Below are 26,135 nucleotides of genomic sequence, written 5' to 3' on the forward strand. Positions count from 1 at the left end.
GGCAGTAGCCCGTTGCGGCTTGCGGTTCGAAAGCGGACTGCCCCTCGGTAGGGTGCAAAGGAAAGGGTCAGAGGGCGGAGAGGGTGAGAGGGAGATAGAGAGGGATGAAAAGAGAGATAGAGATAGAGAGAGAGTAGTAGCAGCAATAGCAGTGCACTAGTGTAGTAGTAGTGGTAGTAATAGTAGAGTAGAGGATAGGACACATCAGGTGGGCTTAGCGGTCTCTGCCGGCTCCGCATCGCTTCGACCAGAGAGTGACCACCGTATATACGCGCGCAGAGCCACACGAATACGTTGCTGCGGTCGGGATTATCAACTGCACCTCGCTATCTCTCTTTCCCTTTCTCCCTTTCTCGCGGCTTGTCTCCAAGCGGCATCCGAGTTCATCTGGCAAACGCCGAAACGAACCTCCCCGCGCGCGCGATGACGTTTACGCCCTCGGGGTCAATTCGCCGCGCGCTCGCTCAAGGCTTGAACGTTAAAACGGTACGTCGCTTACCCCGTCTCGGGCTGTCTGCGACCGTATCAGCGACGTGATCGTGATACACTCGCAGACCACGTTCCGCCGACCACGGCAATCGCACCGCTCGATAACACGCTCTTCTCAACGAGATGTTCTCTCGAGGCTGATGCTGCTGCTACTGCTGCGGTGGCGGCCACCCGGTAGTAGTGGCTCTCAGCGTCCTTCTAACAGCCCGGTCGTACATCCCTCTTAATAGCCGTAGTCAAGGCTCGTCGCTGTTATTGGCTACCGACACTATCGCGGCCACACGCTCGCGCACCAAGAGCTGGATATTCTGATCGTTTAATATCCTGAGTGCCGCTAATTTGCCGGTCGTAACCCGCTGACACCCGGTGATCGATCGCCTGGCTCTGCCGGCCGTTCGCCACCCGGCATCGTCTCACGCGGAAAGAGGGCGAGAGACGAGAGAAGTCGGATAATTAGATGCGCGAGGGTAATAAAGAGATTCTCTCCTTGCCTGCTCGCGCGTGAAACCCTCGCGAATTCTTCGCATTCCCCGCGTAGATATACACTTGCGCAGCAAGAAGAACGGCGCTGGATAAATCACTTTCGTGCATTCGCTCTGTTACTCGTCTTCCTCTCTTCTTTCATGTATGAACAAATCTGGAAGCGACCACTTTGGCCACCCGGTAGATCTCAGTATCGCGCTGGATCGTCGAGACACTCTGCCGCAGCGGACGAAGTGGGGAAAGGGGGGGGACGGAAAGGATGGATGGAAGCTCGAGTGCTGAGACAGCACTCCGACGTTCAAACATCCAAACATCTCGATCTTTCGGGGTCGGGCCGTCTGTGTCGGGTCTCTGCCTTGTCGAGCTGCTGCTGCTGCTGCTGCTGCGACTCGAGTACCACTTATCCTTCTCTCCAGCGGCCTCCCTCTTATCATCCCTTTCTTCGTCTACCCTCGTTGGTCCAAAGATCTCCAGCCAGAACCCGGTCGGGTCCTTTCTGCCTCATCCTCTCTCTCTCTCTCTCTCTCTCTCTCTCTCTCACTCCTCACTCACTCACTCCTCACTCACTCACTCACTCACTCACTCTCTCTCTCTCTCTCACTCACTCACTCACTCACTCACTCACTCACTCACTCACTCACTCACTCACTCTCTCTCTCTCTCTCTCTCTCTCTCTGGTATCCTAGCATTTCTAACGCGACGATGTAGCTGGTGACGGCAATACCGACTGCTAGTGGCAACAACGATTCCAATCCCCCCCCCCTCTCCCTCTCGGATCGCACACATACAATGTTCTACCACTTTGTTCAGGTACACATACGCCTCGTACACGCGAGCTGTGGATGTTCTCCGAATTGCGGCCACTCGAAGTCACCCCTCGTCGACCGCCCTCGTTGCGCGACCACGACGAACCCCGAATTGATTGTAGCCTGTTTACTCTCGAACGTTCCCGCACAGTGCTCTGTCTCTTGCTCTCTCGGTCGTCCTTAGCGCCTCTCTGTCTTCGGAGATTGGCTGCATTTGCATGATTGTTCCCGTTTTTGAAATCCTCTCTATCAGCAAAATATTTTTGGATTTTATGATCCGGCCAAAGGTAAAAATTTAGTTGCGTCGAATAAAAACTCTCGCTGTGAGGAGATTTAAATTGCGTTACATTTACTGTATAGCGCGGACGGCTGTTATTACGCTACGTTAGTACGATCGAAGCCAGAAACCTCGCATCATCACGGACCGGCAATTGTATCCTTTATCTCGCAGTGCAACAACCGTCGACACGATGTACAGCCGGTGTATCATCGTCATTCGCAATCCGTTCGTCCCGATAACCCGTTTAACGACAATTCGAATTATTGGAGTTGACGAGTCGACCATTTTTTGCACGACGTTGAGATTTGTTCTCTCGCTCTCTTTTTTTTCGGTTTGCGAACAAGATCACATACACGCGTGCATGCATGCGTGGTGCAGCACGGTGCAAAAAGTGAGAGAGAGAGAGATAGATAGATAGATAGATAGATAGATAGATAGATAGATAGATAGATAGATAGAGAGAGAGAGAGAGAGAGAGAGAGAGAGAGAGAGAGAGAGAAACGTACAAGCGCATAAAATTTCATCGCGGTCTCTCGAGCGCATTCAGTCCACCGCGAAAAATTAACCGAATGAAAATGGCGAGCTCCGATATTTATACGAGCAATTTCCAACGTTGCTGTTGCGTGACGCATTTGCGACTCATGTCCCGGTTAAATTCTGCGTGCGTGTGTCGCATGACACAGTCAACGTTGCCGAAAACGACGCTGCGAGCGTTTTTTCCCTGCCTTTTGCGCGCGACTCGGTTCGATCCGCGCGATCTAATCGATTTTGTGATTCGAAACGCTGAAGAGCTCGGCTTGCACTGAGATAGAGAGAGAAAGAGCGAGAGACGGACACACAGCCGTACTCATCGACGATATTACGGATAAACGGCGAGGCGCGCGCTCTCTCATGTTGTCCGTGTATCGAATTTCTGCTGTTGCAGAAGCGTTTGACCTACTTGTCAGTAGACAACGTCGTGCCAGTGTTGCGCCGGCATGGCAATACTCGATCGACGGGACACAAAAGACACTGCGCATTATCGATTCTTTTCACGTTGTCGCGCGAGGTACGTGACGGAAAAGGGGCCCAGCTTCGTCGGATGCGAGTGAACGAGCGAATGAACGAACCAATGAACGAACAAGGGAGCGAGCGAGCGTTGGCTGTTTCACGGCGCGCAATGAAAGCTAACAGATTCCACGCGCCGTGACATGCAACGCGCAACCAACGCCCGCACGCTATTACACGCGTGACGAAAAATTGATTGAATCCAAGTTTCGGTGTAACGGAGAACGCTAAAACAAGACGCGTGGAACAAGGGAACGGACAATGAGTCTTTCGACTGGGTCATGCGCCTTAAACCGAGGTCCGTTCCCTCCTTCGCGTTTTAGCGCTCTGCTCGCTCTTCTATCTTTAATCCACCACCCACCCCTCTCTCGTACACTCGGTGGTCCGGCGTGTGTACACAGATGCGCGCGCGTACACACCGGCTACATCCGGTATTCTCCACAAGCCGCGGGATATTGCAATCACGCGGACGTTAGCCGGGCTTTACAGGCCGGAGCGAGCGAGAGAGAACCGCCGCCGGTGTGCAGGGGCTTACCAGAAACCAGGGAGTTAGCCGAACACGCCAGTTTATTTGCTCGCGCAGCATAATACCACCAAAGTCCGACGAGCAGCCGTTGGTTTACTCGTTAGCGCAAGTAACGGCTTCCGGTTGGTCGGCAGAGGTTGGCGGCGAGCGTGGCTTTGTTGCCGCAAATTCTCTCTCTCTCTCTCTCTCTCTTTCTCTTTCTCTCTCATTCCCTAGCTTCTTCCTCTGCTCGTTCTCATTTTCGCTCTTGTACTCGTTTGTAATACTGGATGCTGACTCTTCGATTAAACATTTTCCGGCGGAGGATAAAGTTTCCCGATGGAGATAGAGACGCGCGGCGTCGCTACGGCGCGCGAGATGAATGATAAGAGATCGGCGCTTCGATATTCGGTGCATGGCATAAGTGCAGCTGGATTCGAGCGGGGGCGAATTTCTCGAGAAGTATCGAATTATCGGCGGCATCGAGGACCGGGTGGCGAAGAAGCATTCGATCCACGTCACCGTTTTACAGGCGAGGAATTTTATCGATGGCACTCGGGCTCTTTGCATTTTCATGCCGGAAATATTGCTGCCTGCTTTTAGACGTACGCGTTGTAGTGTTTATTTATATGTACGGTGTGTAACGTCTCTCGGGCAGAGTATCTGATTTTTCAGAGACGCGCGTGTATGTGTACGTAATGTCGCGCGAGCGCGCGCGACATGACGCTAGTGTCGCATATGTGCACGAGAGAGTAGAAGAGGGATGTCACTTTGCGAGAGATTCTTGCGGTTTTTCGCGATATTACGAGTCAGGGCATTCGCGTTTTCCGTGCCGGCGCGTCACGGCTGCTCGCGACGTCGTGAAGAATGCCAATGTGGGGAGAAAAAGGAAAACTGTTGGAAAAGAATATCCCGCGAGCTTTGAAGAATATCGTATTCTCGTGAGGAATGTTCGGATCTCGCGAGATTTGCGTAGACGACGCGGTGGACATACGTTGCACACAGTAATCTCAGATTTCGTATCACCGGACGCATATCGCGTTGTCCTCGGTAGCGGATTACGTACGTTGCAAGTGCTATTTTAAGGGTGGATTCGCCATTCTGCGAGAAATTCGACCCGGAGTAGCAATCTTCGTTGGTCCAATTTGGCGCGGGCGAGAAAAATTCATTCTCGGGGACGAGGTTTTCATCTCTCGCGCGTGTGAAATCCGGGACAGCGCGAGAACACCGTGGCCAAAACTCGGCTTTCTCGTTCCTCCACTTCCGCCGTTTCTCGTCTCTCTCTCCCTCTCTTTCTATTTCTCTCGTGGCGTGGGCGAGTAGTAGCGGAGCATCCGAGCCATTCATTATTTTCTTGGTTACCTCTCACCCGGGGAAAACTTCTTGGCAACGCAATTACGTTTGCAACGGCTCTACCCCCGTTGTCGTCCCTTTCTCCCTGAAGCTGCTACCATTTCTCGCCCACACAATGTCCTCCCCGTTCTACCACTCACTCGGAATCTTCTGGTTCTGGTACTGCCGCAAACTGCCTCGCAATACGCCAAGTAGATGGAACTTTGCTGCACGTTACGAAACACACTTCATGTGTTATCTTTGCGAACAATACGAGTACGTTCGAGTTTCACCGTGATAATGAGCCGTGTCATGGCGTTTCAGCTGCCAATCGTTGAACGCGTTTAAATGGTAGTGATTTCTTTTAGAGAAATTAAATCAGCAAGCAAAAGGAGAGAGCTAATGCAAATTAAATGAGTAAATTGCGAATATTATCGCGCGTAAATGATTCTCTTATTCTTATAATTTTTCTTAAAGAAGTTAAACATGAAAAAATATTTATAATTCATTAATGTTCATTTAATACAAAATCTGCAAAGCTGGATAGGTGTCCTAAAAAAATCTCTCGATTATTCGTGTACTTTGATGCAGAATGCACATTTAAAGTCCCGCTACGGCATAAAGTCACATGTCCCGTGTATGCATACATTTTGTACCACATAAACCTTCTCGTTTCCCTGGCGTACATGATGTCTCACGGATAGCTCGACTCATTTTCGCGTACGTTATAATTAGCGGTTTAATAACTAGCACTCAGAGGGCGACGAGTAATTAAAACACGTCCTCCTCTTGGCGTCCTCTCCTTTTCTCCATCTTCTCTCTCTTACCGCTCTCATTCGCCGAGATGCCGAGATGTGCTTGAGGGAGGAAAACTTGCCAAGAATTTCAGTGGCCTGGCGATATTTCAATTAGCATCCGAGGCTCGTTTAAACAGCGGCGAGAACGCGTTGACGGAAGCTCGCGTTTATATCAGCCGCGAGCTCACCTAGCTTATATTTTCGGGCCGTTTACGAGCCGTCGGGCAGACGAGAGGAGTAAAAGGTAGCAGAGAGGAGGGAATGGAATACGTAGAGACTGGCGGTTTACTTCCTGTTCCACGACGAATCGGCGGGTTTCGCTTCCGCGTTTCTCGAGCGTGCGAATTGTACGCGTTGGCGGGGAAACGAGCGCCGGGACCGCCGCTTTGTCGGGGTAATTAAGTGATTTCATTTTCTCGACGAAAGCGTCGAAAATGTTCCGTGCTTCGCTCCGCTCCGTGCACCGCCTGTTGATTCCGCGATAATTAAATGGAGTTCCGCGCTGTGATGTTACGCCCCGTGTGAATTATTATGCCGAGTTATCCGGCCCGGCGTGTAGATTCGTACGCGATTATTCGATGATGGTTGGTGTTTCCCTATATCCAACGCGAAAATTAGTAGATCGGAAAAATGCGAGAAGCGGGCCGAAGGAGAATCGTTCGTTGAGATAAGTCAAATATTAGATGGTGGATTATTCGCAGAACGGTATGGATCGAGAGACTCGACATTCTCGCAAAAAGAAACCGGATGTAGGGAATCGGCTGAAATTACGATACGCGTTGAAACGCGCGGTTGTACCTACGCCACTGTGGCAATCTTGCCTGGATTTAATTTAATTCCCGGCAGTCTCTTCCAGCCGGAGGGTGTCGTAAACACCCTCGGTCGGTTATGCCGCACCTGCATCTTCACTCGTTTCCTTCGCGAGGGCGCGTTAAGCTAGCCCTTACCTTTCTTAACGACCCGGAACAAGCCGCCCCCGGAGCCCCCGGGGCGCAGACTACATAGCATTAGATCGGATACCCTCTCGTCTCGTAGCGTGATACTCACTAAAGGGGAAAACGCGCGCACGGAGAGCCCAGTGAAATTTTCCCTTTTATTGTTTTTTTATTTCTCCTGAGGCTTTTTGCATCATTAATAATCCTTCCAGTCGCGCAGGGAGGAATGTGTAACACGACAGCGAATGCAGGCAGCTCGCGAACTGCCGTGGCATTAATAATTCTACAAGAGCGAATTTCTTCAACGGATATTAAACTGTCCAATTTTCTCTTTCAGACGGAGATTGCAAAAAGGCTAAACGCCATAATTGCACAGATTCTACCGTTCCTCTCGCAAGAGCATCAAGGGCAGGTCGCCACGGCGGTTGACAGAGCCAAGCAAGTGACCATGACCGAGCTGAATGCTATCATTGGGGTAAGTATAGTAACGGTACACTTTAGGGTTGTTTGTCGCGGCCAACATTTGCACTCGCGACACGAATGTGCGTCTCAGGATGAAAAGCATTCGCGGCCGTAGTGGAGAACCCCTGGATGGGCATGCCACCCTGGAAGCCGATGCACGTCCGAGGAATCCAAAGGCGGACGGGACGGATACGATCCTGGCGAATCCCGAATCCTCCTCAATATTGCTCGAGCACTCAATTTCCTCCCTATTAAGCCACCGGCTTCTCCACCCCCGGCTTGGGCTCTCTTCCTCCACTCGTCGTCTTCCGACCCCGCCGTCGTCCTCACCCCTCCCGATATCTCGCTCCTCGCCCTTATTCCTCGCCACCTACATGGCATCTCCGTCTCTCTCTCTCTCTTTCTCCCCCTGAATCTTATCCGGAGTCTTCCCGCCCGGTTTCCCCAAGCCACCGGGGTTAGGTTATAGTGTTACGGTGCACGAGCGCCGACTAATCAGCATTCCAGCCACCCCTCCGTCTCCGACCGCCGCCGTCGCCGCCGCCGTTACCCCCGTTCCCGCACGGGGAAACTTCCACGGATCTGCGACGTTGTCGGGGTACGTGCGGCAAATCCTTAGTAGGATTCCGGGATACCGCCCGCCTTAGCCTATTCTCCGCTCTTAAATTCCTCCAGCTATGTGAGAAGGGGTAGATCGGCGGGTTCCGAGGGAATCGCGCGCGACGACGGACTCGCCGGCTCGCTCGGTCGATCGCACCGCGAACGGATAAGCCGGAGGTACATCATCATTTCGCGGATTATTTCTCGTCGGATCGCGCGGTGAATAGATTCTCCCGAGGGGAAAGCTGCGCTTCTTCTTTTGCCGAGCAACTACTCAAAATCGTTTGCTTTTGAGCGAACAAGACGTCGCGGATGTAAAGCTTCCAGTCGTATTGACGCACCAGTCATCACGTACGTTGCAAGATGTACTCGCGTCGTTTGCTATCAGCGGTTCTCCTCGCGACGACTCCGAAACCAAAGACGCTTACCAAGTGTCAACGATACGCGATGAGTACGTTACGCATAAGAGAGTTAAGACGATACCCTTTAGAGGGATCCCTCCGATTGCAGCCTCGTGTCTGGTCGAGTCAGCGGCGACGACGATAATGAAAATTGCTGAGGACGAATCTGGCTGGCAGTCTCGGCAGGTGCCGGTGACTAGAAGGCTTGCATGAAGATTAAAAGATGCGGGTGATTTCGTAACCGGAAATAATACTAGCAGTCGCATTAAATCGAGAAGTTGCGTCCGCATCGGAAAACATTTAATTAAGCAATCAATTATCACGCGACTGGATTCTTTTCGCAATGAATTTCGAAATAACAGGTAGCGAAAGGTAGATTCCGAGTTGTGTGTGTTTTATTTTAACGTTACTCAATGGAATGCTGAAGCTCTTTCACCGCGCGTATTCCTTTGTCCGTATTTCCTCGCTCGTTAGCGAGAACCTGAAAAACGAAATTCGCACCTCTGAATTTTTCCTGCCACTCGTTCGCGTCTCGAGTTGAAAACATTACGTAGTTGCGGTGGCTACGAATGCATCATGGGGAATCTCGGCACGAAGACGAGGGTGGTTTCCTGGCTCGGATAAGAGGGAAACGCTCCGCTCGTGGAAGTTGAATTCGTGAGGATAGCAGCTCCAGGTCAGGATTATTATCGCTATCAAGAGTGGAAACTCGGAACGTTTCCTAGGGGCTTCCGACTTCCTCGAATCTCCGGCAACATTTCGCAGACGGCTTCGTGGACCGTAGGGTGGCCTCCCATCTTTCTCTCTCTCCCTTTCTCTCTCTTCCTCCCTTCTCGACTCAATCTCCGTCTCTTCACACAGACACGACGCGGCACCGGCACGCTTGCACACGTTTCTCTGTTTGTATGTTTTGTGGGTGGCTCTGTTCAGACAGTCGACGCGAGGTTATTATATCGTTAAGCCATTTAATTATCTCGGCAAACTACTCCCCAGAATATTCGCTCCGGCCTGCCTTAACGAGTGTACATGGTTACAGGCGAGTGTGGGTGTAGTATATTCTCCTTTTCCACTCACCGTCTGCAGTGCCATCCTCTCTTTCTCTCTCGCAGCTGCCGACCTACCCTCTTCACCCTCTTTGCCCTCTTCGCCGTCCTCGTCCTCCCCTCGCTCCCGCAATCCCGTGATCCGCGAACCGTTAAAACGGCGCTGAACAGGTCCACAATTTGTCTGGCGGCGGCTTGGTCCAACTAACGAGGAAACTACGAGCGAGATACGCTTAAGATTTCCGCGAAACTTTTCGTCGGCGTTCGCTCGCGCTCAACGGGAGAACGCGTAAGTCTTTCCACTTGTTTCGCAGCCTTAGATTTACTCGGGCGAGGTCGAACGCGGAGGTTACTCAAACTTGCCGGAGTTTACTCGGCAATTTGTATGCTTTGCTAATGGAAAGTTGCCTCCGTTGACTGTAACGAAGTGTATTTTCGCGTAACGGCGCAGCGGCTGGCGGCGGCTGGCAGTGGCGGCGAGGAAAGAGATAAAGATAAAGAGAGAGTGAGAGAGAGAGACGGAGAGAGTGAGAAAAATTTGCAGAGAACCGAGGAAGAAGGCGCGATCGTGACCGGAATTAAGCGGAGCGATTTTTCTAGCGAATTATCGTTGCGTTGCTTCTTTTCGCTCATCCTGCTGTTTCCTCACTGTCGAATATCGCGAAAAGCGCTTTTCTGAAGAGGGCTCGTTGGTATATCTTGGACGAATATAGTCAGAGCAATGTGCGTAGTCTCGTCTCGTAGATCTCGCTGAGATCTGCAACAAAGGTCACATGTGATTTTTCGCTTCCACGCACCCTTTACGAGATACATTCGCAAGAATGCTTCTTTAGAGACACGTTTCAGCAGTCTCCTCTCGCGGGATAACGAAATTGTTTGATCAATTATGACGAGTAGTGGAACGAGAGATAGAGGAAGAGAGAAAGAGAGATAGAGAAAGAGAGAGAGGAGGGTGGAGCGCGTCGTGCCGTGCTTTTAAATCTGCGCGCGTTCACCCGCTCGCTCGCTCGCGCGATTTTATTTGCTTATGCATTTGTCCGCGCTGGAAACGTGAGTTCACGTTCGGCAAACAGTCTCTCCTAACGAAGCTGCGGCAACGTACACACACCACACCACCCGCGCTAAACCGATAGCCCGTAAAAATCATTTCCGAACTTCTATCGGGGCTCTGGTTTCTCTCTCTCTCTCTCTCTCTCTCTTTCTCTCGCGACGGTGCAGCCATAGCGACCGCGATAATATCGACGTGCTATTAAAGTTTTCCCCCCCACGTCCCACCCCCGTCGTTCAATTCCAATCTGCCGCGCTCTTAGCGATGATCGCCTCAATTCCCGCGCATCGCGTTTTTTCACGTCCCGCGGAATAATACCCGCTCGCTTTTATCTGGTAATTACAGCGGAAATACTCGAGAGGCACCGTTATGCACTCTCGAGCCTCGTTAATTGCCTCGCCACTTACTTAATCTAATCTTCCGAACTTATCGAAAGAGATCCGAGCGGTGCGTTCGCCGCGTCACTCCACGCTTGTGGAACGTGTGCAAACGCGTAATTTTCTACGCGCGATTGGTACGTCGAACGATCGCGGCGGACCTTGTGCGATCGCGATAACAATCGGTAGCCGATTGCATCGCGCAAACTCGTCATTATTGACACGCAATTTTTGTCGCTGTTGCAGCAACAAAGGCCCGACTTGCCGAGACTTCTACAACAGATGCATGCCCAGCAGCTGCCTCCGGGCGCAGCAATGGGACCACATCCGGGCATACCTGGACTTCCTGGTCTTGGACCTGGTGCCGGTATACCCGTGCCCACTTCAGCCTCTGCGGCGTTACTTGGTTTGGGCCTTCCCCCTGGAGCGGCAGGTACTCCCGGTGGAGCCGCACATCCACTTTCGATGTTGACGAAACCGGATCTTCATCGTGGTCAACCTGACGATTTGAAACCCAACGGAGGTAAGTCATACGATCTGCTCATCTTCCTCGGGCTATCTGCACCGTTAAAACCTAGAGGAACATTCCACGTATCGAATCAACGGTATTTAACGTTTACTTCTCAAGTAATATTCAAGGATAGTGATCGTCGAGCGATCATTCTTCTTTGTTTCATCAGACGTTCGACATGTGTAGATTCGCGAATCTCTTACCGGCAGAGAGGGAGAGAAAGAGAGAGAGAGAGAGCCAGTTGCGTTAATAGAGCAGGTTCGATTCGGGGAAGTCGCTTGTTGGTCCCGACGTCTCGACTGCCCGATGGCTCTTCTCGCGCACTCAGCGATCCCGCTCGTGAATATTTCGCGCGCTAAAGTCCGGTCCGTTTAACCGACTCGTTCGTGGAACGATTATGTCTCACCTCGTGCTGCTTCGCGTTACTCGGCTACCTGCTGCCCGATTATCTTTCCTTCTGCGAGAATAATACCAGTAACCGATCCTCATGAGACGATACGTTGTTTTGCTGCGCTCGGCGTGACTCGTAATCTCATCGATGATTCAGCATTTGTACGGACGACGATGAACGTAAACGCGATGTGGCGGATGAAAGCGCTCGTGTCGCGAGAACTTTTTCTAGGGGCTAAGACCATCGTCTCGGGAGACGGTGATCGGAAGTTACTGAAATTAAGCGGAAGTTTTTCGTGCTATTTTAAGCGCGGTCTGGAACGAACGAGTCGGTGACGCAAACGACCGTGCTTAAGCCCGAGAGAAGCTCCTGAAACTCTCGATCTTGACCTCGAGAATCCTCTCGGGTTCCAGTCCTCGTCTTTCCCCCTTCCTCTCTTCTCACCCACCCTCTGTCCCTCTCGTTGGCACGTCACCGCGGGTGCAAGATCTCCGTTCGCGCTCTCTCGGGAGCCGCACGTAGCGCTGACGAAGACGCGCGGTGCTCCAAACTCCTCTCTCATCTCGTTTCTCTTCTCTCACCCTTATTCTCGCGCGCTTTCCAGCCTCCTCGGCGATGCCTCGCTCGACGCGTCTCGTTCTATCCACGACCGTCTCTCCGGAGAGCACTCAGAATCTCCTCTTGACACGAGTGTACTTCCACAACCTCCCGCCCCTGTCCCCGTCGCCGCGGCTGCCGCCCTTACCCGCTGTCTTTATTCCCTGATGGCCTCCACTCTGACCCTCCATCCTCTCTCTCGACTCGCTCGCATCTACTATGTTACTCAAGCTGTATAGCCTCTGGCCAGTTTGTGCGCCCCGCACATTGTTTTGCCTTTTCCGACCGTCGTCGGCCCATCCTAATGAGATATCCGCCGGTCTCGCGCAGGATCGACTCGCCGGAAGTGCCGCCTAATTATCTCGGAAACGCCATTCGTCGAGTCGTATCGTGTTTGCCACGCGAATATTTGATTGCGTAACGCGAGATTATTAAGTTGGACTCGTTACCTCTTCTTGACTGTAAACTCGTGGTTGCTCTTTTCCCTTTCACGTTCAGCGGTAACCATATGTTTGCCTCGCTCGAACTCGGAGACGGGGAGCATGAGGGAACGCAGTTGAAAAGGAACGGATCTACCGTAGTCCATATCGTCGACGATCGTAGACACTCTTTTGAAAAGAGATTCCGACGCGGATCGGACGACGTGTAACGGCCCACTATTTCTGTCGTGACAACTGAAACTTCTTCCCTTCTTTCCGGGACATTGCCCGGAGCGAATTGTTTCTAGCAGCGAGCGTTCGCTCGCGCGCGCCCCGTTATCGTTTCCGTTCTCCCCTCGGGCGGTTTTTCGCGTTCTGCCCCGAAACGACTCCATCTTCGGACATATCCGCCACGATATCTGCCACCCGAGTGCACGGTGGCAGGGTGAGGCCGCGATCCCTTTCTGCTCGTTCGTTTCCGCAACGAGATACGATGGCTTTTACAGTCGATCGGAAAGCAATGTCGGCCGCGTTAGCGTTGATGATGGCGTCGTCGATCTTCGCTCGGTTCGTTACAGTTTTTATATCGCTCTTTTAACAGAAGTAGCATGATTTTAACGCGAAAAGAAGATTCTCTCGCTGGATTTGAGTACTCGATAACGAGCTACTCTCCGGCCCAATAAGTCTTCGAGTAACGGCCGAGCTATACGTCTTTGGTACCTTTAGCAAGCTCATCCCGGCACGGGAGGGGTGATGCGAGCACGCGGGTCCTTAAAACGTCTCTCGGAAACACTCGACGACCTCTTCGCGTTTTAGTAGAAAATTATGCGCGCTGTTCCGCGTCCGTTTACGAGTCAGGGCAGCGAGAGAAGAGAAAAGAGTTTCCTGGCCGGATAGAAGGAAGGATAAAAGGGGGATGACGGGCATTAGCAAAGTCTATAGCGGCGTGAAGAAGAGGATACCACTCACTCGTTTTCTCCCCCAAAACTGCTCCGTTTTGCACGCGTCTGCTCGATAACGACGTGAACGTGTACCCGGGATTTTAACCCCTGAAAATGTCGACCCTCGGCTTCTTCGTGTTATTTACGCGGGCTACCGGTAGTTCGTCTGCGCTCGGGAAAAATATGAGAAAATTCTTCCGGGCCAATGAGGCCTTCCCTGACCTATCATTCCGGTTATTTGACCGACCATAAAGAGTGTAATAATAAAAGCACTCGTCGCTGCGATGAGATAGTCGCGAGGGAACTGCGAGAACACTGTCCAAATGGGGGGGCATGATACTTGGGAAAATTAAGGTTTCATTGAGCGGCGAAAATACGCGTTTTATCGCACGATTCATTCCCGCGGAAACGTCGCCTTGAATATCGAGGCACCATTGCTCGCTCGCGGCGTCGCGTCAATAAAAATATTTTACTTCCGCGGTGGTTAATGTCGCGGAGAGAAAAAAGAGGCAATTTATGGTGGTCCCAGTGCACGGAGAGCATAAACGGCTCGTGTAATTCTTGCTCCGCAGTAGAATGGGTAACAGGAAGAAAAAGATATCGTTAAAGATATTTCCTGCGAGACCGAAGTGTACCAACCCGGAGGAGGGAGGATGAGGCGGAGTGAGGAAGGAGGCTGGGGAAATCGAGCGAGGGCAAACTATGAACTTGGCTTCTCGAGGACAAAGCTTTTCCGTCAGGATTTTCTCCGCTTTCTGCTCCAGCCAGGCTTTTTCCCGTTCTACCCCGTGCTCGCGCTATCCTGTCGTCTTAGAAATCCTTGAGAAATCCAGCTAGTCCCGCGCGCTCCGCTCTCTTCCTTCCCCTTTTATCTTTTCCTCCTGTTGAAAAAGATTCGACATACTCGACATATCGCCGACTCCATTCACCTCGACGTAATAATAAGATGAGGCATACTTGCGACGCTCGTTTTGTCAGAAATACATTGGATCTGTCGATCCTGCGAGAATGATATTTGAAACATCGTGAAAAAGCCGTCATTAAACCGTTTTAAGATCAGATGCTTGATCTTAATGACACGATGATTTTCACACATAATTCATATGCAATTTTCATGTGTTTGTTGCAGGACTCAATCCAGCGGAAGAGAGGCATGTGAGTATCACATTGAAACATCCATAATAGTAATGTCTCATTAGTCGTCGTGAATGAAAAAGATCGGCGTGTCACTACTGCTACTGTCGGCCGCGTAAAATTTCACCTCATAAAAGAGATTAGACCGTCGCTTACGCGCAATGTATTATTGGATGATAGCGGAGGTGGACGAACGCGAGAGTGAAAGAGGGAATTAGCGCGATACGCGATAGCGCGGGAAGGGAGAGAGAAAGAGAGATAGAAAGATGCGTGGAGCGGATGGAAAGCGGAGATGGCGACGAAGGAGGAGGAAGCGCGAAATGGACGTAAAAGCCTGAACACCGGAACACAGGGCCGTAAAAAGCTCGTCGTCAAAAGCACTCCCTTCCGCTTTCATCGACCAGCCGGTACCCTCTTTCTCTTTCTCTCTTTTTCTCTCTCTCTTTCTCTTTCTCCTGTTCTCTTTATTTCTCCGCGTTTCTCTTCGTCTTCGATAACATAAAGCGTCCGCTGGCTGCGGCGCGCGCGTTTATTAAAAGCGCTCCGAAGAGGAAAAAAGCTTCTAGAGCGCTCGAGGGCACCACCATTCGCGCCCTCCCCCGAGTGTCCTGCAAAATCGTTTTGCTGATCGATCGATCGCTCGCTTGGCGAAAGACTCGCGCAAGCAAGGAGGATCGGTGCCACGGTCGCAACCCCCATCCGACTCTCCCACTTGCCCCCCTTTTTTTGCTCGGGGATCGATGAATATCGATGAGCGCAGTTAGCTCGGGCGTCGATTAAACGGTTGCGAGCGTCGTAACAGCGTTTCCGCATTAACCGACGCGATGCGGCGAAACGAGTAGGGCGATTAAGCTTTCACACTCGTTGAAAAATTCGCGAGCCACTTCGCGAATTGCGCGAAACACACAGCCCGATATTTGATTCCGCGAATATTTTCGCGCCCGGGCGGACGGGCGACGATTTTTTGGTTATTGATCCTCTTCCGGCCATGGCGAAATTTACTGCGAGGCCAAGAGCGGCCCGTCGAGTTGTAACCCGTTCGATTCGATGGCGATGGCGCCCGCGGCACGCTGCCAGCCCGATAATTAGCGCCCGTTTAATATGCACAATTATTACGGATTGATAATCGGGGCTGCGCGTCCATTACATCGGTATGGAGATAGATGGTAATAGGTTGCCATCGATATTAGCTCTCCTCTTTCGCCCGTACGTCCTCCACCTCCTGCCCCTCCTCCATCCCTCATCCCCGCGGTGGATTTCCCCCTTTTCCCCTCTGGCTCTTCCCTGTGAATTCTCTTCCGTTTATCTCCCCCGTTCGCCGCCCCGCGACCGAGTACCTTCCACAGTTTCAAACTACCTGAGGGATGCGAAATTGAAATATGAATGCTAATGGGGGTTGCTCGCTCCGGCGTTGTGTCGTATAACATTGGCGATTGTTGGTCAGGGAAATTCTCTTACTCGTCTTTCCACGTACTTTCCCCGCGTACCTTCGTCCAGTCCAGAAACGCGTTAAACGATCGACCCTTACGTTACACGCTTCATTAGCGCCTCCCGTTTTTCTCTTTTTACTTTTTACGCATTAATAATTTAATCGGCAGTAAGTTCGAAAAAGCCACCACCTCCTTTACTCCGTCAAGATGTCTCACTGTATACATACACGGTATTGATCGATAGTCCGATCGCGGCGGACGCATCCATCGCCTTCTTTTTAACGGAAGGGAGTTCCGAGCCATCGAACAAATTGACGCCGTACTTACCGAGTTCCGAGGAGCGAAGAATTACGTTCCCATCGATCCGCTTTCTCGCGTCACTTTGAATTTATACCTCCTCCCCGCGGCGCAACGCCCGAGCAGGCTGCACGATAAAACTTCTATTCCGCTCGGCGGCTCGTTACCCAACTGCATTTTCATGTTCCTCCTTACTCAACCTGCCCTTTCCGCCTCCACGTTTCCACCCTTGCAATCCGATCTGGTGATTGGATCGGCGAGGAGGAACGATGCTTGCGGAAAAGAGGCAAGTCGAATGGCTAGGAGGAGAAAAGGGAAAAAAGATGTCGTGTGGTAAGATGGAAGAAGACCGATATACAGAGAATGCCAAGGGAGAAGTAGAGAGGTGGAGAGGTCTCAAATCGAAGACCGACGACAGCCGGAGAGAATGCGAGTCGTTATTATTCGTGCGCCAGCAAAGTCTTTTCCTCTCGTGCTTGGGAGCTTTACCTTTCGCTTCCTATCTCATATCTCTTTCTTTCTATCTCTCTTACGCGCGTGTCGTTTCACCGCTTTCAGGATTTCTCACGACCTGGGAAATATTTCCTCCGTGCGTCGCGGAACATCTCGCAGCTTTTCGAGGACGCGGAAAAGAAACCTCGACGCTTGTAGATAGACGTCGACGTCGTCGTCGCCGCACGCGAACTCGCGAAAGAGGAAAAGCCACGTTTGTACAAGCTACTTGACACCCTCCTCTCGTCATTCCTCTCGACCGAAGCGTCGACTCATAACGAATTCATAAAGTACCGTGAAGCAGTTGCTTCACCCTGTGGTGTAAGCCGGGGGGAGGGGCGAGAAAAGCGAGAGACGAAAAAGAAAAAGAAAAACCGCGAACACAACGCGGAATATTTATTTATTGCCATCGTTTGCGCACCCATACCGTCCGATGCGGACGAAAGAGAGGGTGGCTGACGCTTCCAATTATTATATCATCCTGCTCACCTTCCTCCGACACGCAGCGCGAGTTTAATTGAATTGCGCGATGCTTACGCCTCGTTTCGGATAGCTCGCGGTAAATTATCGCGAAAACTACTGGTGTCCCGGAGAATGCTCGTAGGGATCGTAACGTTGACCCCATTGCAACGCGAATACGCGATAATTTGCCGCGACCGTAAAAAGCCAGATACGTTATTTTGCATTTTCCACTTATGCCAGAACGATCGGAACGACGATACGATTCGCCGAGCGTTAATTGTAATCGAATATTGCCCCGAGGGGAAAAATCGCTTCGTGTCTCGTAGCCCGGGGTTGGGCATCGGGCTGGCGTCCGCCGATATCTCGAAAACGGGAATGATTTTAAACGCTTAATCGGAATCCATACAGTTATTTACGCGCGTATAAGCCACCGTCGCGCGGTAGAACACGCTCGCCGTGTTTCCGGCGGGGGCCCGCTGAAAATCGGCCGCGAATCGAGACGCCGCGATATCGATTGTTCGTCCCCTACGCCCCTCGTACGCCTCCTCGCTTTTTCCTTGGTTCAGCCATTTTCCGGCAGTTCGTTCTCCATTGGTCGCGGAGCTCGCGGTCGCGTTACTCTTTTTCCAACTTTTACGCCATCCTCTCTCACCTCCCCCGCTCGCCGCCCGGCCTCTTCCATCCTATCATCCCCTACCCGCCTTTTTAATCCCATCACAGAGTCGAGCGCGCACCAACGAGGCTGTCGCCGGAGGTCGGTAAATTAAATCTCGAATAAAGTGCAAATAAACGAGCAAAGGGGAGGGAGAGAGAGAGAGAGAGAGAGAGAGAGAGAGAGAGAGAGAGAGAGCAAGAGGGCGGGAAGGGGGGCGTTACCCGGATGGTGGTCGAAAGTGCGGTACAAAAAAGCGACAGGGTGAGAGCGAAAAAAAAGTTAGCGGAGAGAAAAGAGGGAGGATGAAGAGGAACGGGGAGGAGGACACGAGGGTGAGCGAGCATCACGGGTGCGGCGGCACGAGAGAGAGAGAGAGAGAGAGAGAAAGGGATAAAAGAGCGAACTGACGCGCGAGAGTGTAATTTATTTTAATTAGAGTGGCTGCATTATGTAAGCGGGTGAAGCGCCGATGAAAGGGTTTGAAAGGGTCGAGAGATCCTGACACCGACCCCCCAACCAACATCCCCTTCCGCCAACACCCTGTCTCCGCTGTCTACCCCCGGGAACAGACTAATTCGCTCTCGTTCAGGGCTGTAAAAATCGCAAGGAGGACGTTTCGGAAAGTCAACGTGAAGATTTGTGACCGCCCGGTACAACATGGCGACGTCACATCATACCCGGAACGTTGCTAATGTGTACATCAAAAACACGGAGGGTGGCATGTTTTTCGCGACGTACGTACGTAACGCGCCGCCAGAAAGTCACGGAACATTTTCAAACGTGCCGCATGTCGAACATCGTGAAAAGTCAAAAGCCTTGCTCAAGTAATGTCACACGTTCCGAGTTTTCCTGCTGCACTGCACTGCACTGCACTTGAACCAGAACTTAATTATTGGCCTGGCTGATTCTCGGCAGTGAAAGAAACCGAGCGGGGTTGGTCGACCTGGAGTGCATCTGACACTGGGTGCGCGAGACACGAGGCACGCTCTTGAGTCTCTCTCATCCCCCGTTCCTTGGCGAGCAAAGTGGAGAACCAGCCAACCCTCCTGCTTTACCGACGCCTCTGATCTCGTTAGGAACGCATTAATTAATTTACAAGATGGCGGCGGTGGCGACGACGACGGTATAAGAGAGCAAGAGCCTCGTCGTACCGGGGGGAGAATTGGCGGACTCGGGGGGGTTGGGGCGAGGGTTACTGCACGGCACGTTTTAATTACTAATTGAAACGTTCTCCTACCACCTTCCACTGCGCCGATCCCGTAATTCCGTTTCCACGTTGCTGTCACTTTCACCCCCTACCCACCTCCCACCCTCAGCCCCAATGACTCTACAACCCTCTCCGAGCCTGCGATCCTCTCCGACTCTATCTTAATATCCTCCTCTCCTGCGGGGATACTTAATATTTTCAAATACTTTGCATACTTCACCCCTCCTCACCTGCGATTATATACTTTCCGACTTTTTTCTTTCTCTTGCCGGAGAACGAGGGATGCTCCCGACCCGACACCGGAATTTATGGGACGAGGAATCTGCGGCTTCCGCGAATTAATTAATTAAAAACATCATGGTGCCTTATAACGTCTCGCCGCGTCCGCTTTTCGATCTTATTTTTATGGCCTCCTCGTTCACTCCCCTTGTGTGATGTTTCTTTTTCCTCGCCGTTATGAAAATTAATGAAAACAAATTAAATGCATCATGATGCGGTACTAATTTTGCATCAATATATTCAGTATCGAGCAAGTTTGCAAGCAAGTGTAAAGTGCCACGTTTTATTACTACAATTATCGTGATCGGAGGAGCGATAACACAAAGATCACGCTTGCGAAAGTAACGGAAGCAAAAAGCCGGCACGACACTTCGTAACGCGTCCCAGTTTTACAGTCGATTGACGACAAACGTAATCGTTAGAAAATCCATCTATATATTAAAGATTGCGTCTCGCGAGCGCGCGGGCGCAATCAGAGCGCAACTGATCGGCGGTTTTATAGTCATTGCGCGCAGCAACGATCGATGACGATTCTGCGAAACGAAATAAAGCGTTTCCCGGTATTTATTACGCGACACTGTGGGATACGTAGGTGCGGTTACGGGGTAATTTTAACAGAGCACTACCTCGATAGTGGATTGTTTCGACGCGGTCCTTTACAATCGATTCGTTCTCGGCTCGCGGCTTTCGTTTCGCTATTCGCGCATGCCAAATTTTACGTCGTCGTTTGCAGCGCATTACGCGCGCGTAATAAGCCTCAATGTCACAATCCTCCATCGAGAAATTGCCGCGAACTTCTCGCGTTATACATTTGATCCGCAAATTTGCGCAATTCTTCTCTTCGCGGTTTATACGTGGCAGATCTCCTGCTTGACGTACGTTTGATCTTGAGAATGTGTTTGGTAGCAGCCGAGCGAAGTCGCGGCCACAACTTCATTATGAAATTTATCGCACGAATAATTTCTTTAGCACATTTTTGTTTCATGTCTTTGTATCTCGAGTATTACCGTATACGCGGTATGTAGTACAATAAAATACATACATATCGTCGTGCAAAGCGACTACGTCTCACAGCGAGAAGGTGCGCTTTTACGACTGGCAGCGCGTTTAACGGCCGACTAAGCTTTTTAATAATTCGCCGACTGGTAATTAGTTCGTAATTTAATGAGGCAGCCGTAAAACGCCGCTCGTAGGCAGCCGACGTAAAAAGATCGACCACCCCGTAATTACGTCTCCGTATATATTTCACAATATAATCGGCCGGCTGTGCTGCTGCTGCTGCTGCAATGCGTTTTCTGTCGTGAAAAGCTTTTTCCGGGACGATGGGAACGAGAGAAAAAGGGCGAGCGGGAGAGCAAGAAAGGGAAACGAAAAAGCAGTGGCGGAAGAGAAGAGAACGGTCGCGAAAGCGTGGATTTGTTATTAAAACGTCCCGCTGGAAATAACGGGCGCCGCTCAACGCGCGACGGATGCAGTTTGCAAACGAGAACGCGAGAGATACATAGCGGGGGATCATTATTTTATTCCAACGTAACGTCCGTTACGTAGCGTGTCCGATACGTGAATTCGCGAGTGAAAATCTGCGGAAATTCTTTTTTTTCAGCAGTGTACGCTGCCGTGATTCGCCACGCGGCGGATGCGCTTCCTCCTGGAAATCCAAGAAAATAAATAGAACGAAAAATCTCCCGCCGTGTGATTTTTATCCTGTATTTCGAAGGGGTGAATTTGACCAACCCCCGCACAGCATGTCTACCGTTTCGACCGAGTATTCCGCAAGGCGATCTTTCTCTCTCTCTCGAACTTTCCACTCCGGTGACACACACGTGGCCGCTTTTTGGCAAGCGTTCAAGAGGATGCGGCGCGGAATGGAGCGTTTAACCCGCTAACGTAGGAAGCCGATCGGGGTCCACGCGCGCTCTCGTCTTGTCCGCTGGAGGATACCGCCACCATAAATCAGACGGTCGATCGGCAACGGGTGGCCAACCGGTCCCATCCACTGGCTCTCCTTCCTCTGCTGCTCCGCTCTCTTCCCGTCTCGTTCTCCGGCATTGCCGCTCGACGACGGCCATTAACTCGTCCCCCTTTTACTTTTTTCTTTTTCTTTTTTCTTTGCGATGTGTAATGACCTTAAAGCGCCCATGGTTTACGAAGCCATTCGTTAAGGGTCCCTCCGCGAACGCGCCGGTAATCGCGCGAGAATGCACCTCCGCGGGCATTGTTGCGTACGGCCTCCCTCTTTCCCTTCATCGCCGGCTCACCTCGACCGGCATCTGCTCGCGCTCCTCTTTTCCCTCCTCGGCTTTTTTCTCGTTTTTCTCATTTCGACGCGCGAGACGAGAAAAAGGGAAGGAAAAACCGAGAGAGCAAAAGAGGAGGCGACGCGCGGTAGAAGGGCGAGATAATAGGAGAGAAGCTCGGATATATATATATATATACACGTCGTCGAGCGTGCGCGCGCGAAATAAAGCGACGATCGGGATGCACCACGGGCTTTTCAATTACCCGTAGCTCCTCCTCTCGCCGCACACTCTTCTCGCTTCGCTTCACTGCTCGCCCTCCACCTCCTCCGTTTCCTCCTTCTCCACCTTCGCCATCTGTTTTGCTTCCTCCTACTTCCCTCTGACGGGGCGATAAAAATGTTTCCTCGTTCTTTCCTCCCTCGTGGATAACGCGCAGGCACTTTATGGCAGGCTATTCTGTTTGCCCCTTATTTCTCCGACCTGCTCTCGCCCACCCAATCGCCCCCTCACCTCTACCACTTCCCCCTCGGTCTTTTACCACCCGCCATCTCTCCCTGCCTCCCTGTATTGCCCTCCATGCTGTCTTTTACTCGCTCCTCAGCACTACTCTCAGGAAGCTGCCGCCTCGTAAAAGACCACTCACGTTCCCGGCTATCGCTGAGAGAAACTCGGTGGCTTAGCCGACAACGCTTGTACATACGCGAGCGAAGGCGCATCGGCGTTTTCCCGCTTTAAAAAATCGCGCCGCCGCGCAATAAGTCCCTGACGTCGTCAGGAGTCAGGAGTTTGAGGGGGTCGAGGGTTTATTCACGGCGACGCCGTGGCGTTGGCGGTTCGCGTCAAGAATCACGCTCGCAATTAAAAACGTAATTAAAAGCAGTAATTACGGAGCGCGACGCTCGTCCGATCGATCGTAAGAGCGGCGCCCCTGGGGGAGGGAATGAGTTTTCACGGAAACTTGATGAAACTTGAGTCTCGTGGCTTCCGCGTAGCGTCGATGGCCACGACGAGGTTGATTTTTTGCCAAAGTGCAATGTCAATTTTCGCGAGATTATAATATCGAGAGGCGAGAACCCTCCACGTAGTTTTCACGCCGCGAGTTCCTCGCGATAACGATAATAACTGTTGCGCTATCGATCACGTCGAAAGCTGAAGTACCTGTGCACGCGGAAGGAAAGGACAACGGTGATGAGATGGTATGTATGCTGGGGGCGATGGGGCGCGGTCCACGCGCGTTGCTGCATAAAATTACAGAGCCCAGCAGCAGCGGCAACAGCAGCAACAGCCACAGCAACGGCGCGACGCCGCCGAGCCGAGATAGCTGCAAACAGAAGCGAGTTAATTTAAAAATGCAAATTCCACCGCGGGACTCTGCGCCGCTATGGGGATGGACGTGGCAGCACGTAAAAGGGGATGAAGGGAAAAAGAGAGAGAAGGAAAAGGGGTGGAATAACACGGAGGTGAGAGACGGAAGAAGCAGGGCACGCGAGTGAACGCGACGAGTGTTCGCCGCGAGAGAAAGAGGGAATTTTGCTATTTACGGCGCCGCCGTAAATCATAACGTCGCGAATTCCTGTCTGATGCGCGACGTTGCGCGCGAATTTTATTTATACGTCGGCCAATTTGAGCAAGTCCGATTGCGAGGACAGCGTTTCTCCGCGAGGGATCTAAAAAGATTTGCCGGGGGACCGCGTCAGAGACAAAAAGAGGAGAGCGAAAGAGACGACAAGCAGGAGTGTTCGCGCGAATAAATTGCTCTCGGTAAAGCGAATATCGCCCGCGCGCGCGCGCGAGCGTGTCTATTATTAAAATTCGCATCACGATAATCTCTGAATAAAACCCGCCGTCCGAGAAGATCCGATTTGTAGAGTCGCGATATTGACGGCTTGTCGTTGAGCAGGTATCGATTCCGACAGGCTGTGCAAAAAAGATCAGCTCGGGCGACGCCAACGCGTGCGGATACCCGCTCTCGACGCTGCGGTGATAAAAATTCGCGCGCACTAATTGCTGGTATGACGAATGCACTGGTTTGACCCAGTGACACGCCGGATTCCTGCGAATCGATTACCGCTATCCTGCTCGACGCGATCATTAAAAATTCCATGCATCCGCGAGTAAGTTGCACCGCGCGCCATATCGTAGTCTGGTGACCCTGCGAAATTGCGCTCACAGATCAGACCTCGCCATGAATCTTGCCGGCGTATAGCTCACGCGCCCGTGATTTCGGTAATTAAATTAATCGGCGGAAACGAAAATCTGCGATTACTGCGACGTCGGTCACTGAATATTCAGCGGGAATAGTTATTTTATTCTCAAGCGAGTCGCGGCGTCGCGGAACAGGTGGCAGGCTGATTTTTAACATTGCGGAATGTTCAGTTTGTGAGAATGTTGACTTTGTGAGAAAGGTGATCGCCACAAATTTTCCGATCCGTCTTCTTTGCCCCAGATCACGGATGTTTCGGATGAAAAGATAAACCGATAAATTTTTCTCGGAAAGGTCGTACCGGCCATCCGTGCGATGCCAATCGTAAAGTGGAAGAGAGTACGGAAAGCCGTTGTCTTTACGTTTCCGACAGTCGATGGGGATTCGCCGACACAAGACGCATTAGTTGAATGTCACCCAGTTCGACATAAAGTCCCGCAATGTCCGTCAACCACGAGCGTCTCTGTCGCTCATCTCGTCGATATCGCGTCGCCTCGATCAACACGGAATCCCAATTTTCCGACATTGCTCGTCCGGACGCGTTCCTTCGCGGACAACGACGACGAAGATGACGACGACATTGAGAACCACTGGGTGCAATCTTGTACCAGCTGGGGTTTGCGGGGTCTTGGGAGACGCGACTCTGGCTCGTAACCTTCTCTCTCGGGGTCCTAGCCACGACGACGAGGGTGGAGTGAGGAATAGGGAAACAGGCACCACAGGCAGGCAGGCAGCAGTAAGAGGAAGAGGAAGAGGAGGTGGAGGAGGAGGAGGAGGAGGAGGAGGAGGACGGGGGGTTGGTTGGTTGGTTGGTTGGTCGACGTAAGGGGTGAGAGCGCACGAGTGTGGCAGCGACAGCGAGGGGTGAGAGATGGCGGAGAAAAGGGAAGAGGAGAGAAGACGAGCCCAAGGAGAGAGAGCGAGAAAGAAAGAGATAGAGGACTGTGGGGTGGTGGTTGGTCGGTGGCTTGGGATATATTCGTAAGGTTAGGGTGGTTGAGTCGAGACGAGGCGCCGTGGCGAAGGAGTCGCTCACTCACTTACCACTCTCATGGCTGCGACCGCCAACCCCAATACCATGCACACGGCCAAAGCCCTCCTTCCCGCCGCTCCCGTTCTCGTCTCACCCTCGAAAGAGCCACCCCTGACTGTACCTTGGTGCCTGCTGCTGCTTGCCAAGTTGCTTGCCTGCCTGCCTGCTTGCGGACCAAGTCGTCCCTAACACTACAAAGTCTATATATCTACGGTATACCCGCAGCTCCTCCTCCACCTACACTTCACCTCCTTCTCCTCGTCCTCCCTTGAGGTACCAACCCCCATATTGATCGTGGCACGAATCCTCTTTGTGGGAGAGGGTGGTATGGATAGCCGACGGGATAGGTGTAAGTAAACTTACGTGAATGGAAGGCGGGCCGCGTGTGTATCGTTTCTTCGCGGGAGGTATATGCATCGTGTACATATACGTATAGGTATACATACCCCGTGCATGTACCGGCAATACGAGCGGGGAACGCGAGGAAGTGAGAGAGAACAGAAATGGGAAGCTCTCGCGGAACGACATTGCGAGCCATCGGCGTCGCGATGGGGAGCGAGAAAAAGGATGCGCTTACTCCTGAAAGACGAGACTTCCGGGTACACGTACCTGTACTAGGCAGTATCGAGTGCGGCGAGAGGCGGTGTATGTTTCCGCGTGATTCTCCAGGGAACTGAATCGAGTCGCGATTTCCTTGTGAAAATCTTGTTCACCGCGGCTATTATAATCCATTTGTCGGGATTACAGCCCTCTGTTTTAATAATAGCGATTATTTATTTAAGCGCGCTTCGCAACCGCTTCGAAATCCCCGGTTTTCTCGTCAATTGAGAGTCATCGCGCATTCTCGACGCATTTTTAGACACAGTAATACATTTTTAAGCGTGCGAAAAAATTTACGAGGAAACGGCGCGACGTTACTCTTCGCTGGCGGCGGAATCGCTCCGGATCCGAGAATATCCTAAATCACCCTGACGCGTCTTATTTTCCAAGTTCGTATAGAAGGCATTGTTTTCTCGTCGCATTCTTCTTTTCAACGACACGACAGTCGTCTTATCTGCTCCAGTGGACTCCGACCGGATAAGCAGTGACCGACCATTCCTGGGAAACGAGAAGACTACTCTTCTTTCGCGAGATCAGAAAAAGATCTCCCTTACTTCTCTCTTTCTCTTTTTCTTCCCTTTCAGAGTCCTTTCGCGAAGGGAACTCGAAAGAGGCACGTAATACGGCTCCTGGGGGATC

At 51.8% G+C, this 26,135-nt stretch overlaps 1 protein-coding gene across 5 annotated transcripts in view; it reads left to right on the forward strand.

The window, feature by feature from the left end:
* LOC105274486 (protein groucho) overlaps positions 1 to 26,135 on the forward strand; it is a 65,779-nt gene that overhangs the window by 32,452 nt on the left and 7,192 nt on the right. For all 5 annotated transcript variants that reach the window (XM_011330660.3, XM_011330662.3, XM_011330659.3 and 2 more), the window contains 3 exons: positions 7,012 to 7,149; positions 10,852 to 11,128; positions 14,594 to 14,619. In XM_011330660.3, coding sequence (XP_011328962.1) covers positions 7,012 to 7,149; positions 10,852 to 11,128; positions 14,594 to 14,619 — 441 coding nt within the window. The remainder of the gene's footprint in view (positions 1 to 7,011; positions 7,150 to 10,851; positions 11,129 to 14,593; positions 14,620 to 26,135) is intronic.

This window comes from Ooceraea biroi, chromosome 11 (assembly GCF_003672135.1).
Source record: "Ooceraea biroi isolate clonal line C1 chromosome 11, Obir_v5.4, whole genome shotgun sequence".
Taxonomy (NCBI): Eukaryota; Metazoa; Arthropoda; class Insecta; order Hymenoptera; family Formicidae; genus Ooceraea; species Ooceraea biroi.